General features: G+C 36.0%; 1 protein-coding gene across 7 annotated transcripts in view; it reads left to right on the top strand.

Annotated features, from left to right (window-relative positions):
• SNCA (synuclein alpha) overlaps window positions 1-12,552 on the top strand; it is a 154,144-nt gene that overhangs the window by 33,449 nt on the left and 108,143 nt on the right. For 5 of the 7 annotated variants that reach the window (XM_042935896.1, XM_042935895.1, XM_042935894.1 and 2 more), the window contains exon 5: window positions 8,666-8,771. The exons of the other annotated variants lie outside the window; for them this stretch is intronic. In XM_042935896.1, coding sequence (XP_042791830.1) covers window positions 8,666-8,771 — 106 coding nt within the window. The remainder of the gene's footprint in view (window positions 1-8,665; window positions 8,772-12,552) is intronic. 7 annotated transcript variants of the gene reach the window in all.

Below are 12,552 nucleotides of genomic sequence, written 5' to 3' on the forward strand. Positions count from 1 at the left end.
CCAGTTACCTCATCTAATATGTAATTTTTAACTCTGCTTTACCTTCGAGAAGGCTTTTAGGCTTCCTGTCTGAATTTTACCTGGTCTAAAAAGTCCAGCTCAAGCCTCCAGAAATACAAAACAGCATTCTGTAACTGCTGAAATGTGTAGCAATTTCACCTTACTTAGTATTCCTAGCATCTGCAGATATACTATTCATATTTGGTTGCTTAGGTGAAAACATTGAAAGAATCCTTGATTCTTTTTCTTTCACGTCCTCCATCCAATTCTATAGCTAATCAGTTCACCTGTATTTCAAAATATACCCCTGATCTTACCATGGCTCCTTTCTCTGTTCCACCATCCTTGGCCAGGTGTTCATCATTTCTTCACCTGGACTCCTTCCCTGGCCTCTGAAGTGACCTCCCTGCTTCTACTCACACACCCCACTCTGTTCCCTACCAGTCACAGTAATTCTTTTGAAACAAAACCCAAATCATCCCTCCCCTGCTGTCAACCATCTAGTGGCTTCCTTTCACAGACAGAATGAAATCCAAATCCTTACTGTGGTTTACAGACCCTACATCCGGTGGCTCTCACTAAGCTCTATGTCCTTTCCCTTTTCCACTGGTGCACTGCCCTCCAGCTATGCTGGCCTTCCAAGTACATTTCCAATACATAATAAGTGTATATAAAATGAATTTTATTCATTTAAATAGGGACTGTTTTTCTTCTTCTGAAAGCAAAGGCAAATGCTATAGTCTTCTGCAAAAAAACTAAATAACCAGAAAATTTTTTTATCTTAATTTAAAAAGACAAACTTCAAGAATGTATAAAATGGCAAAGGTCATTCTCTACTTCAGATCTCTGTGTGATTTTTGGTGCATATTAGTAAGTTAGTATATTATAGAATGTGGGCCGATTCTAATAAAATTACTTGTATCTTGCATACTTATCACGAAAGTTCTTGCTTTTCCATGCTTGTATAACAATTCTAGTTGATCCTACATGGGTATGTGAAATTAACTTTCTCCCTAAGAACAATGTAATGTTTTTACTCATAAGATAAATCTTGGAGATTTAAAAAACTGTTTATCACTATATATTATTCATATTCCATTAAATGTTTTCCTAGTAAGTCACATAAATTAGATTGACTGTTGGACAGATGGGCAGATCCACATGCATCCAATATTAGGCAGTTGGTGAGCATGAGATGCCAGAAAGAAGATGAGGAATATCAAGGCAGGAGGCTTCCTATTGCTCTTGAAAAAGAGGATTCTTTTGCTCCTCACTCTCTACTACATGTTTTCCTTTGAAAGTAAAGCCTTCCAAAGCAACTTTCCACACTTTCTATCTAAACACACACTCAGTGTTTTCTCATGATAATTGATATGTAAATAATAAAATGGAATGTTTAGGCAGATTGATAAAGGGATTTTCCCTTCCCTCTGCCTTTTATGCAAGGATGACAGCTATGAAATGTGTTTCCTTTGCAAGGAATGTGACAGTGTTCAGCTATGAGAAGATGAGAGGGAGAGAAAGGCTGCATATGGAGGAATAGTGTGTCATTTGTCACTGCCTGGATTCATCAGCCATGTGGAACTCCGGGAGGCACTGGCTGAGATACCAGTCTTCTTTATTTATTTTTTCCAGAATACGTCAGCAATACAGATTTCATTAGGAGCAGAGAAAAACATAAAAAACCAGTTAGCCTTTGTGATGGGGAGCAGTCATCTCAGAATATTGATCAAGAGTCAAAAAGAAGGCTTTTTGTAACTTATTTCATCCATAGGTTACACTGATTTATCTAGAAAATTTTAATTTCAGGATGTATCTTTGGATAAAACAAATGAGGATCTGTCTAAAACTACAGATAAATTCTACCAACTGTAATGTTTGATCTGGTGGAAACCATTTTAATTTAACAATCCCTTCTCTATAAGAGGGGATCAATGGATACCCTACAGCAAAATTATGTGTAAAGGCCCCTAGTTTCACATCCAATGCAGATTTTGCATATATTTGATCTTTCTTAATCCAAAATATATCTCTCAGATCTAGATGTCAGTGAAAATTGAGTGAGCAAAAATGCTTCAGGGCCACAGTCTTTTTCTACTTCCTGTCCCCAGATCCCTTCTGATTGATAGAGTAAAATGTGATGAGCCAGAGAGCAGACCACTGTGGCCTTTTCCATACTGCCTCACAAAGGTAGAATTAATGGCCACAGTGATGGTGATCATCCTCACTTTTTATGTTCAGATAAATTTGGATATTTGCTTGGAGTTAATACTTTCTACCACAGTAAAAATTTGGGGAAATTAGTTATATAAATCAGTGTGCCAAATTTTGTTTTGTTTATCCATTTTATTTTGAGTGGTATTAATTCAGCGCTAAATTTTCATTTAGTTATTCTCTACCCAAACTTTGAACCCATATCAGCCAAACATATAGAAAGAAATGGCTTTTGCTGCCATCATGGTTAATTCTTCTTTTATTTTGTATTTTTTGGTTAATTCTTTTAAAATTACTTTTAAAAATTTGGTAAAATATGCTTTAAAATTTCTATTTATTGAATGTTTTTCATGAACTCTTTTTTCCTTTGAATACATGTATAATTGATTTGCAACTTACTTTTTTGTTTGTTTTCTAATTTATATTTCTAATTTTTTAATGTTTTTTTAAATTACAATTCTGGTGTAGTTAATATAGTGTTTTATTAGTTTCAGGTGTACAATATAGTGATTCAAAAATTCCATGTATCACCCAGTGCTCATCATGACAGATTCCTTCCTTAATTTCCATCACCTATTTCACCCATCCTCCCTGCCCACCTCCCCTCTGATAACCATTAGTTTGCTCTCTATAGTTAAGAGTCTGTTTCTTCCTCTCTCTCTCTCTCTTTCTTCCCCTTTGTGCATTTGTTTTCTTAATTTCCATACATGAGTGAAATTGTATGGTATTTGCCTTTCTCTGACAGATTTATTTCACTTAACATTATGCTCTCTAGCTCCACCCGTGTTGTTACAAATGGCAAGATTTTATTCTTTTTCATGTCTGCATAATATTGCATTGTGTGTATATAGCACCATCTTTTTTATCTGTTTGTCACTCAATGGACATTTGGGCTGCTTCCATATCTTGGCTATTGTTAATAATGCTGCTAAAAACATAGGAGTGCATGTGTCCCTTTGAATTGGTGTTTTTGTATTCTTTGAGTAAATACACAGTAATGCAATTACTGGATCATAGGGTAGTTCTATATTTAACTTTCTGAGGAGCTTCCATACTGTTTTCCACAGTGGCTGCACTAGTTTGTATTCCCACCAACATTCCGCGAGTGTTCCTTTTACTCCATATCCTCACCAACACTTGTTTCTTCTGTTGTTGATTTTAGCCATTCTGACAGGTCTGAAGTAATGTCTCACTGTAGTTTTGATTTGCATTTCTGATGATGAGTGATGTTGAGCATCTTTCCATGTATGTTGGCCATCTGGATGTCTTCTTTGGAGAAATGTCTATTTGTGTCTTCTGTCTATGTTTTAATTGGATTATTTGGTTTTGGGGTGTTGAATCATATCAGTCCTTTGTATATTTTGGATACTAACTCTTTATCAGATATTTCATTCGCAAATATCTTCTCCCATTCTACAGGTTGCCTTTTAATTTTGTTGATTGTTTCCTTTGTTGTGCAGAAGCTTTTTATTTTGATAAAATCCCAAAGGTTTACTTTTGATTATCAACTTGCTTTTCATGTTAGTTTCTATTAACTTCTGAGTTCTAATATTCTTTGCTTAATTTGTTTTCTACTTGTTTCTTTTCAGACTATTGAAGGACGATTTATTAGGTTTTTGGGTTTTTTTTAGAATTATATCTGTTACTTTAGGGAACGTGTGTGTGTGTGTGTGTGTGTGTGTGTGTGTGTGTGTGTTTAAAGTTTATTTATTTATTTTGAGAGAGAAGGAAGAGAGGAGGGACAGAAAGAAAGGAAGAGAGAATACCAAGCAGGCTCCCCATTGTTAGTGCAGAGCCTAACATGGGCTCTCTCTCACAAACCAGGAGATCATGACTGGAGCTAAAATCAAGAGTCAGATGTTTAACCAACTGAGCCACCCAGGTGCCTCTGGAATGTGTTTTAAAATATTTTAAATGCAATCAGTTAATACAGCATTGAAGTTTTTCTTGTTAGAGATACGTTATTTTCTCTATGCCTTACTGGAACAGAAGTTGGCATGATACTGTTACAATGTATTTAGCTGGTGGGGCGCCTGGGTGGCTCAGTCGGTTAAGCATCCGACTTCGGCTCAGGTCATGATCTCACGGCTCGTGAGTTCGAGCCCCACGTCGGGCTCTGTGCTGACAGCTCAGAGCCTGGAGCCTGTTTCAGATTCTGTGTCTCCCTCTCTCTCTCTGACCCTCCCCTGTTCATCCTCTGTCTCTCTCTGTCTCAAAAGTAAATAAACATTAAAAAAAAAATTTTAAAAAATGTATTTAGCTGGTATTAACTCTTCTAAGGTGCATTGTTTCTGGGAATACCATTGTTTGGCTTCACTGGGGTACATTTAACACAAGCTGATAGAGCCAGTACTTCTTTTCAGGGCCTATTACTGCATAGACGTTAAAACTTGGCAATCTTTCACCTGCCTATTTCAGAATCTTTATGTAATCTCTGTTAGACACACATTTAAGTTTTTAGTTTTCTTTCTTTTTAAATGTATTTTGAATGAAGGTTGAGGTGATCTCTTAAATAGCAACCAATAGTGATTCTAACAGCAAAATAACTTAAAAGGAACCTTGTTGCAAGTATAGAACATAAGTGAACCCACAAAAATTATATGAAATTATAGTTACATCACCAACTCCTTTCACATCTGATATTCAACTAATATTTGATGAATTTCCATATGGTGCCATACACTATGGTAAATTTTAGGATACAAGAATGAGTAAGAAATGCTCTTAGATCTTAGGGAAAAAGAATATAGCATCTCTGTGTAATAGTTAAGCCTGAAAAATCTCAGGAAAGCTAAGGAATAGTTTTCTCGAATCTGTTTTATACTCTAGACGGTTCAGTGTTTTCTTTTTTTTTTTTTCTCCTTATCAGACTATAATCATTACAAACCTATTAACTTCTTGGAAACCATGAAAATGAGACAGACAGGATACTAAATCTGCCACAAATTTATCCTGATATTCTATCAGTCTTACTTGGTACTGAAGGTCATAAAGAGAATGAGATAGTTTTTATGTGTGTTGGTCTTTCTTGCTTGCTTGCTTTCTTGCCTTCTTTCTTTCACTGATAGAAGAAAAACAAAATCAAGCAGCAATATGAATACAGAGACAATGACTGGAACTGATTATTGAGTAAATAGGAATCCTACCCTTAAGAATCTCCATGTAGGGATGCCTGAGTGGCTCAGTCTGTTGAGCATACAACTTCGGCTCAGGTCGTGATCTCATGGTTTGGGATTGAGACCCACGCTGGGGTCTCTGTTGTCAGTGCAGAGCCCGCTTCAGATCCTTTGTCCCCTCCCTCTCTCCACCTCCTCCACTGGCTCTCAGAAAAAAAAAAAAGAAAAAGAAAAAGAAAAAAAGAATTTCCATGTAAAGATCCTATACTTATCAACTATCAACAAGCTATGAAGTAATCTATTGTATGTAGTGCAGTTTGAATTATAGTAAATTGAGTTCTAGAAATGGCCCCTTTAGTTAAGGATATATAATGTAGCTTTTTCCAACTTTCCTTGAAAAGTGGAATTATACTAACTTCATTAGCTTTGTTATCATGAACAAATTGCTTCATTGTTCAGTTACATTCTCTATAATAAATGAGAATAATAAAATTCACATCTAAGAGATGTGATAGACTGTACATGAGATAAATATGGACCCAGAACCTGGCACAAAAAAGCTTAGTATCTATAGTCTTCAATGATTCTTTCTTTGTATTCCAAAGGAAACTTGTACCACGTTTATAGCAGTGATCAGTTGTAATGTCATTAGTTGAGTGCTTTCTTGCCAAATTGTGAGCTCTTTGGGGTAAGGGCCATCACAGATATGACCCTATATTTTATATAGTGTTTTATGATTTTCAGTTGTTTGCATAGTATCAAATACATAGCATAGTTAAATGCATATTGTTATTACAACAGTTTCATGCTAAGATGGGCAGAATGAAAGAATATGTTTTTCATTTTGCAAATGCATATTCGAGGCTGAAAGGAGTCAAGTGAACAAAGGTCACATGTTTGTGAGTGGCTCCGATGGAGGAAACTGAATCCACTGACTCTAAGTTCAGTACTCTACTCTCCCGTTGAGACTATCACATATCCCAAGAATGTTTCCAATGCTGTATCACATGATTCTCAGCTATATATTTGTATACATCAGAAAAAAATGTCCTGCTACTCAATATTGCTAACAATTATCAGGTACTGATGGTCATTACTGTTGAAATCTTTACCAAATGATACACTGATATCAGTGCAAGAAAGGACGAAGAGAGGTTTATATCCTGTGTATGTCACAAATCGACTTTCTTCAGTCTCTCGTTAGTTAGACAGTGAAACTGTTAGAAAATTCTTTATATTTAACATACAACCTTTTTATAATTTCAACATATTTTCTTGTCACTGTAATTAAAAAGCAAAACTTTGGTTGTCTGATCTTTTCTTGGCTACTCGCCTGTCCATTTCAAGCTGTAAAGCCAACTGTACACCTACTAGAATGACTAACACCAAAACACTTGCACCTCCTAAGGCTGGCCAGGATGTGAAGCAATGGGAGCTCTAATTCATTACTGGTGGGGATGCAAAATGGTACAGCCACTTTGGAGGTCACTTTGGCTTCTTACAAAACTAAACATACTCTTACCATATAATCTAGCAATCGCATTCCTCAGTATTTACCCCAAAAGAGTTGAAAGTATATCCACATAGGTTTATATATGCAATGGAATACTACTTGGCAATGAGAAAGAATAAAATCATTCCATCTTCAGCAACATGGATGGAACTGGAGGGCATTATGCTGAGTGAAATAAGTCAGTCAGAGAAAGACAAATATCATACGTTTTCACTCATATGTGGCTCTTGAGAAACTTAACAGAAGACCATGGGGGAAGAGAAGAGGAAAAAAATAGGTACAAACAGAGAGTGAGGGAGGCAAACCATAAAAGACTCTTAAATACAGAGTAAAAACTGATGGTTGATAGGGGGTGGGGGTGAGGGGAAAGTGCGTGATGGGCATTGAGGAGGGCACCTGTTGGGATGAGCACTGGGTGTTGTATATAAGCCAATTTGACAATAAATTATATTTAAAAAAAGGAAAGTACATCCACATAAAAACTTGAACATAGATGTTCCTAGAAGCCTTATACATAATTGCCAAAACTTGGGAGAAACCAAGATGTCTGTCAGTTGGCAAATGGATCAACTGTAGTGTACTCAAACAATGCAATATTATTTGGTAATAGAAAGAAATAAGGCATCAAGCCACAAAAATATGGAGGAAGCATAAATGCATGTTTCTAAGTCAAATAAGCAAGTCTGAAAAGTCTAAAGACTGTATGATTTTAACTCTATGACATTCTGGAAAAAATAAAACCATGGAAAGCATAAAAAGACCAGTTGTTGCCAGAGGTTTGGGGGAAGGACAGAGGGAGAATAGGTGGAGGACGGAGCTTGTTTAGGGCAGTGAAGCTATTCTTTTTGATACTGTGATGGTGTGTGCATGACACACAATTGTAAAACTCATAGAACTATACAGCAGAAAGAGTGAACCCTAAGATAAATGATGGATTTTAGTTACAGTAATGTATCAATGTTGGTTCATCAGTTTTAATGAATGTATCATATTAATGTAATATGTCAATGATAGAAAAATTGGGAGAAGGGGGAAAAGCTGCATATGGAAATTCTCTGTATTTTCTGTATTATTCTTCTATAAATCTAAAACTTCCCTAAAAAATAAAGTCAATTTAAAACATTGTAAAGCCAGATGAACTACAGTACCAATATAGTAGGAACCTTATTTTACATTATTTCACCTATGCAATATATATAATTATGCTTCACTTTGGTAAGACTCACCATACAAATACCTGGATTTAAGGTTTATGGGGAAATTATTTGAATTCCAAAATAATCCTTAATTGTCTTCTTCTCAACTAAGACAAACGGAGCAGTTAATGTTTCGTTTATTCACAGAAGATTGATGCACGTAAGATACGCCAGGAATGCATTCAGAAACTGGGAGATGGTATACTGACAGCTCTCACACAGAACTTTAGGGCACCGTGTGGTATTTTTTTCCTTCCTCCTTCAAATTTCATTTAGCCACACATTCAACTAATACTTACTGTGGGCTTGGGATCTGGCACCTCGCCGAGTACTGACAATACTCTCTTTGCCATCAGGGTGATAGAATGTACAAATACCACCTTTACCTACAGTCTTACTTTGGTTTTTGTTTGTCTGCTTGTTTTTGTTTTTTTCTTTTTTGTTTGCACCTCAGGAGATTGTAAGTTCTTCTGAGGATAAAGACCACATTTTAGTCACCTTTGTAATCTCCATAGTATCTAGTACAATGCCTTAAAAAACAATAGGCTCCAAGAATTTGTTGACTCAGTGAATGAGTACATGACTAAATTAACAAACATCTTCATATACTTTCCTGCTTCTTACAGAGTGTGACCATTAATACTGAAACCGTCTCATTTCTTTATGATCTCAATACTTTCTTCTTGGGAATAGTGCAGTTTTATAGTTCCTACCTGCTTACTGCTCTTCATTGTAAGTTTTTTTTTTCCTTTTTGTTAAATTTAAATTTTGGTTAGTGCAATATGGGTTTCAGGAGTAGAATTTAGTTATTTATCACTTACATACAACATCCAGTGCTCATTACAAGTGCCTTCCTTAGTACCCATCACCCATCTAGTCCATCCCCCTGTCCACCTCCCTCCATCAACCTCATTGTAAGTTTATATCTCTATTTCACATGAGAGTAATAAGGGCAAGAAAGCATTCTTAGTAAACTTTTGTATTCATAACGCTTTTTATTAAATCAAAGTGTAAGAGGTAATATCGGTGTGAATCAGTGATTATTTCAAGGCTGTGTGCACAAAACATTGCCATAATTGGGGCTAATATGGAGAAAACACCTCAATGACTATTGCTAAAGCAAATGTAATTTGCTTTGCTGTAAATATTTTGATATGAACTTATTCTGTATCAGTTATAATTCCTGCAGAAACAGATGGTACACACAAATTAGGTAATTTGTGGAGACTTCCATAAAGTGAGTAGTTATGAAGGGTTGGATAGAATTAGGATGTAGTGTAGTACTTCAGGATAGTAACAGTGTACATCATTATAACCACTAGGCCTAAATGAGGAGGGGCAGGAGAGGAGTTACAGGTTCTGAGGGAGTGGGAGGAGGAAGAAAACAGGTATATGTGCATGTGGAAGGAGAGAGAGAGAAATTGAGAGCATGGGAGAGAGAGAAGGAGAAAACATGTGAATAAGCAGAGGTTGTTTAAAGACAGCTGCCTGCCAGGATCTGTGACATTTGGATGGACACAGATTGCTTACACTGACCTGGAAGGGAATGGACATTTGGGAAACGAACAACTTGATCCTACTTTCCTCCTTCCATTTGTTCTTCTGATGCTCCCATTGGCCAAGCACACATGGTAGCCACATTGATATAACCCTATGGTTCTCATTGCTGGAAGATGAAGGCAGCAATTTTGTTCCCAGGGGACATTTTTGGCTGTTTCAACTTTGGGAGGAAGGAGGTAGGTGCTAATGGGTTCCAGTGGGTAGAAGCCAGGCGTTCTGCTAAAGTTCCTCCAACAACAAAGAAGTATCTAATTCAAAATGTCACTAGTGCCAAGGGTGAGAAACCCTGATGTTCATGCAAGTTATCTTCCCAGGGCGCAGAGCAAGAGTAGAGGGGAGTGAGTTTCTAAGGAGGAAAAATGAAGAAACCAGCATATTTCACAAAAGAAACTAATAAAAATAGCAGACATGGGAAGAGATAGGACTGAAAACATAGAAGTGTCAAATATGTGACTGGTAGTCTTTTACGGATGTTATTAAAATTCATCCTGGAGTGTGTAATATTTAGCAGACCAGGTTTGTCTTTAGAGAAATAGAAATCCTTGTGAGATTTATACAAGGGTTGATTAATAAAGGGCACACACAATCATCAGATTACAGTCAGTCATGTTATGCAAATCATGGGCAAGAACATAATAGAACAAAGAATTTCATGAGTATGCAGGCAATTCTTTCTTCCTTTCATTTATGTACTCTGAAACGCTATGGTGTACATTGTACAATAGCCACGTAAAACGGTAAACTTGACATTTAGACGGCTCTATATGTTTGCACATACCAAAATTCATGGTCTTTCCACCTATTTGATATTTGATTCTTTTATTTATCTCCACTTTATTTCCTAGAGCACTCTTCGACAAAAACTGTTTCTCATGCTTTTACAATTTAAGGTGTGTAGGTTCCTGACTTACTCTCTGAGTTTTGCTTTTTCCTCAGCAATATCATATATTCTCATTAATGTTTATCTCTTTATATATTTCTAGTGGGCTGTCTTTCTTAATATACACTCTCGTATTTCTCTTTGTCTAGTGCACATTTTACTTTAGATATCACATCATCACTTCGGTCTAAAGTTGGGCCTAATCTTTTTCTCAAACAAGGATCCCCTCCATATCAGTTATCACCTAAGACATCGGTATTTTCTCTATGACCTATGGCATAAATCTTTGGTGTATTCACAATCTCCTTCTCACATTTGCTATAATATGATTCTAAGGATCCTTATTTTTTCCGTTTGTTCTTTCAATCTCTTTCCTGTCCCTTCCATTATGGTTTGGATAGGAGTCTTATTAACTCATGCCTACATTAGTGCATAGGCGCTCAGTTCATCTTATCTGTGGCTTACCTTGTCCTCCCAGTAAATTTTTAACTACCATCTGCACTGATTCATACATCATTTTCCATTCAAACATATGCAAAAGTTTGTCATCAGATCAATATTTTAGTGCTCACATTTTTTCTTACGTTGTTATATCTTTTGTTCATTTTTTATTCACACATTTAAGAGTTGGCTAACATTTGAACATCCACAAAATGTAGTATGTATCATATGAACTCTCTAATATCAGTTCATTCATCGTCACCAGAACATATCAGGCTTTTCTATGTTCCTGTATATACTTAAAATCTTTTCTTAATTCACAAATATCTCAGGCCTATACTTTTGCTCAAGATCACAGAAATTCCTGCCATAAATCTTTATAGGACCATTTGCCTACACTACTCCTATTGAACTTGTCAGAAATGGCTGTTCATATTAATTATCTTTTCAGTACAAAATATTTTCCCTATCTTCATTGTAGTTACTTTAGTGTTGGACTGTGATTTTTTTCCTCTTAGTTTCTCTAATAGCTAGTACAATTTCTTGCACATAATAGGTGCTCAGTGTTTCCTGTTCACCTCCTTGTCTGCACTGTCCAATATGGTAGGCACTAGACTTACATATTATTAATCCCTTGAAATGTAGCTAGCCTGAATTGACATGTGGTATAAAATACACATAGGATTTCAAAAACTTGAAAAACATAAAATTTCCTAATAATTTTTATATAGATGACATGTGGATATTTTGAATGTTACATTAAATTAAGTATAATATTCAGCTGTTATTTTTAGCTTTTCTCATGTGTTACCTAGAATGTAATTTCAAATTACATATGTGACTTACCTAATAATTGTATTGGACAGTGCTGTTCTAGGCAATAATGTGCATGAGTGGTTAATGTGCACTATAAGCATGTGATCACACAAAATATTTCATATTCCTTGATGGCACATTATCCTCAAAGTTGATTCTGTCGTGTATGTATATAGTTAACAATGGTAATGGGAGAGAGCAGGGTAATAGCAGGTTTCCATCCTTTTTACTAACTTGTAAAGCTATACGTGATACCCCAAGTATCTGAATACTTAAGTAATTTTCATTCACTTGAAGAATTCCAAGGATGTGTATGGACCTTCATACTGCTTTTAATTTTGTCTCAATGAGAATTTTCCTTGAACTGAGTATATGGTATTCAAACCTATCCCCGTTTTCTGAGATTGCCTTTTTATATCACTGTGATTTCCAAAAACATTTAGGGTTGTGTACTGCATGTTGCACAATTTGATTGATTGCACAATGGGTACTACATGTATCAGATGCTCATTATTCTAATATTTCAAACCCCTGGGGTGTTTATTTGAGTTTTATACAACTTGTGTCCCAGATTTTGCTGTTTTTAACCTACATATTTAAAATTTTGATTAAACATTATGGAATTTCTAAGTGGCTCAGCAAAAATAACTGTCCTTCCTATGAGGAGCTATACAGTGTAGTGGTTAAGAGTATTGGATCTAGAGTCAGCGAACCTGTGTTGCCAGTCTGTGCAGTTACACACCTGCTGTAGTACTGTTTCTTCACCTGTAAAGTGATGATAACAGCAATAGATTCCAGAGTGTTGCTACAGGATTA

Source organism: Panthera leo, chromosome B1 (assembly GCF_018350215.1).
Source record: "Panthera leo isolate Ple1 chromosome B1, P.leo_Ple1_pat1.1, whole genome shotgun sequence".
Taxonomy (NCBI): domain Eukaryota; kingdom Metazoa; phylum Chordata; class Mammalia; order Carnivora; family Felidae; genus Panthera; species Panthera leo.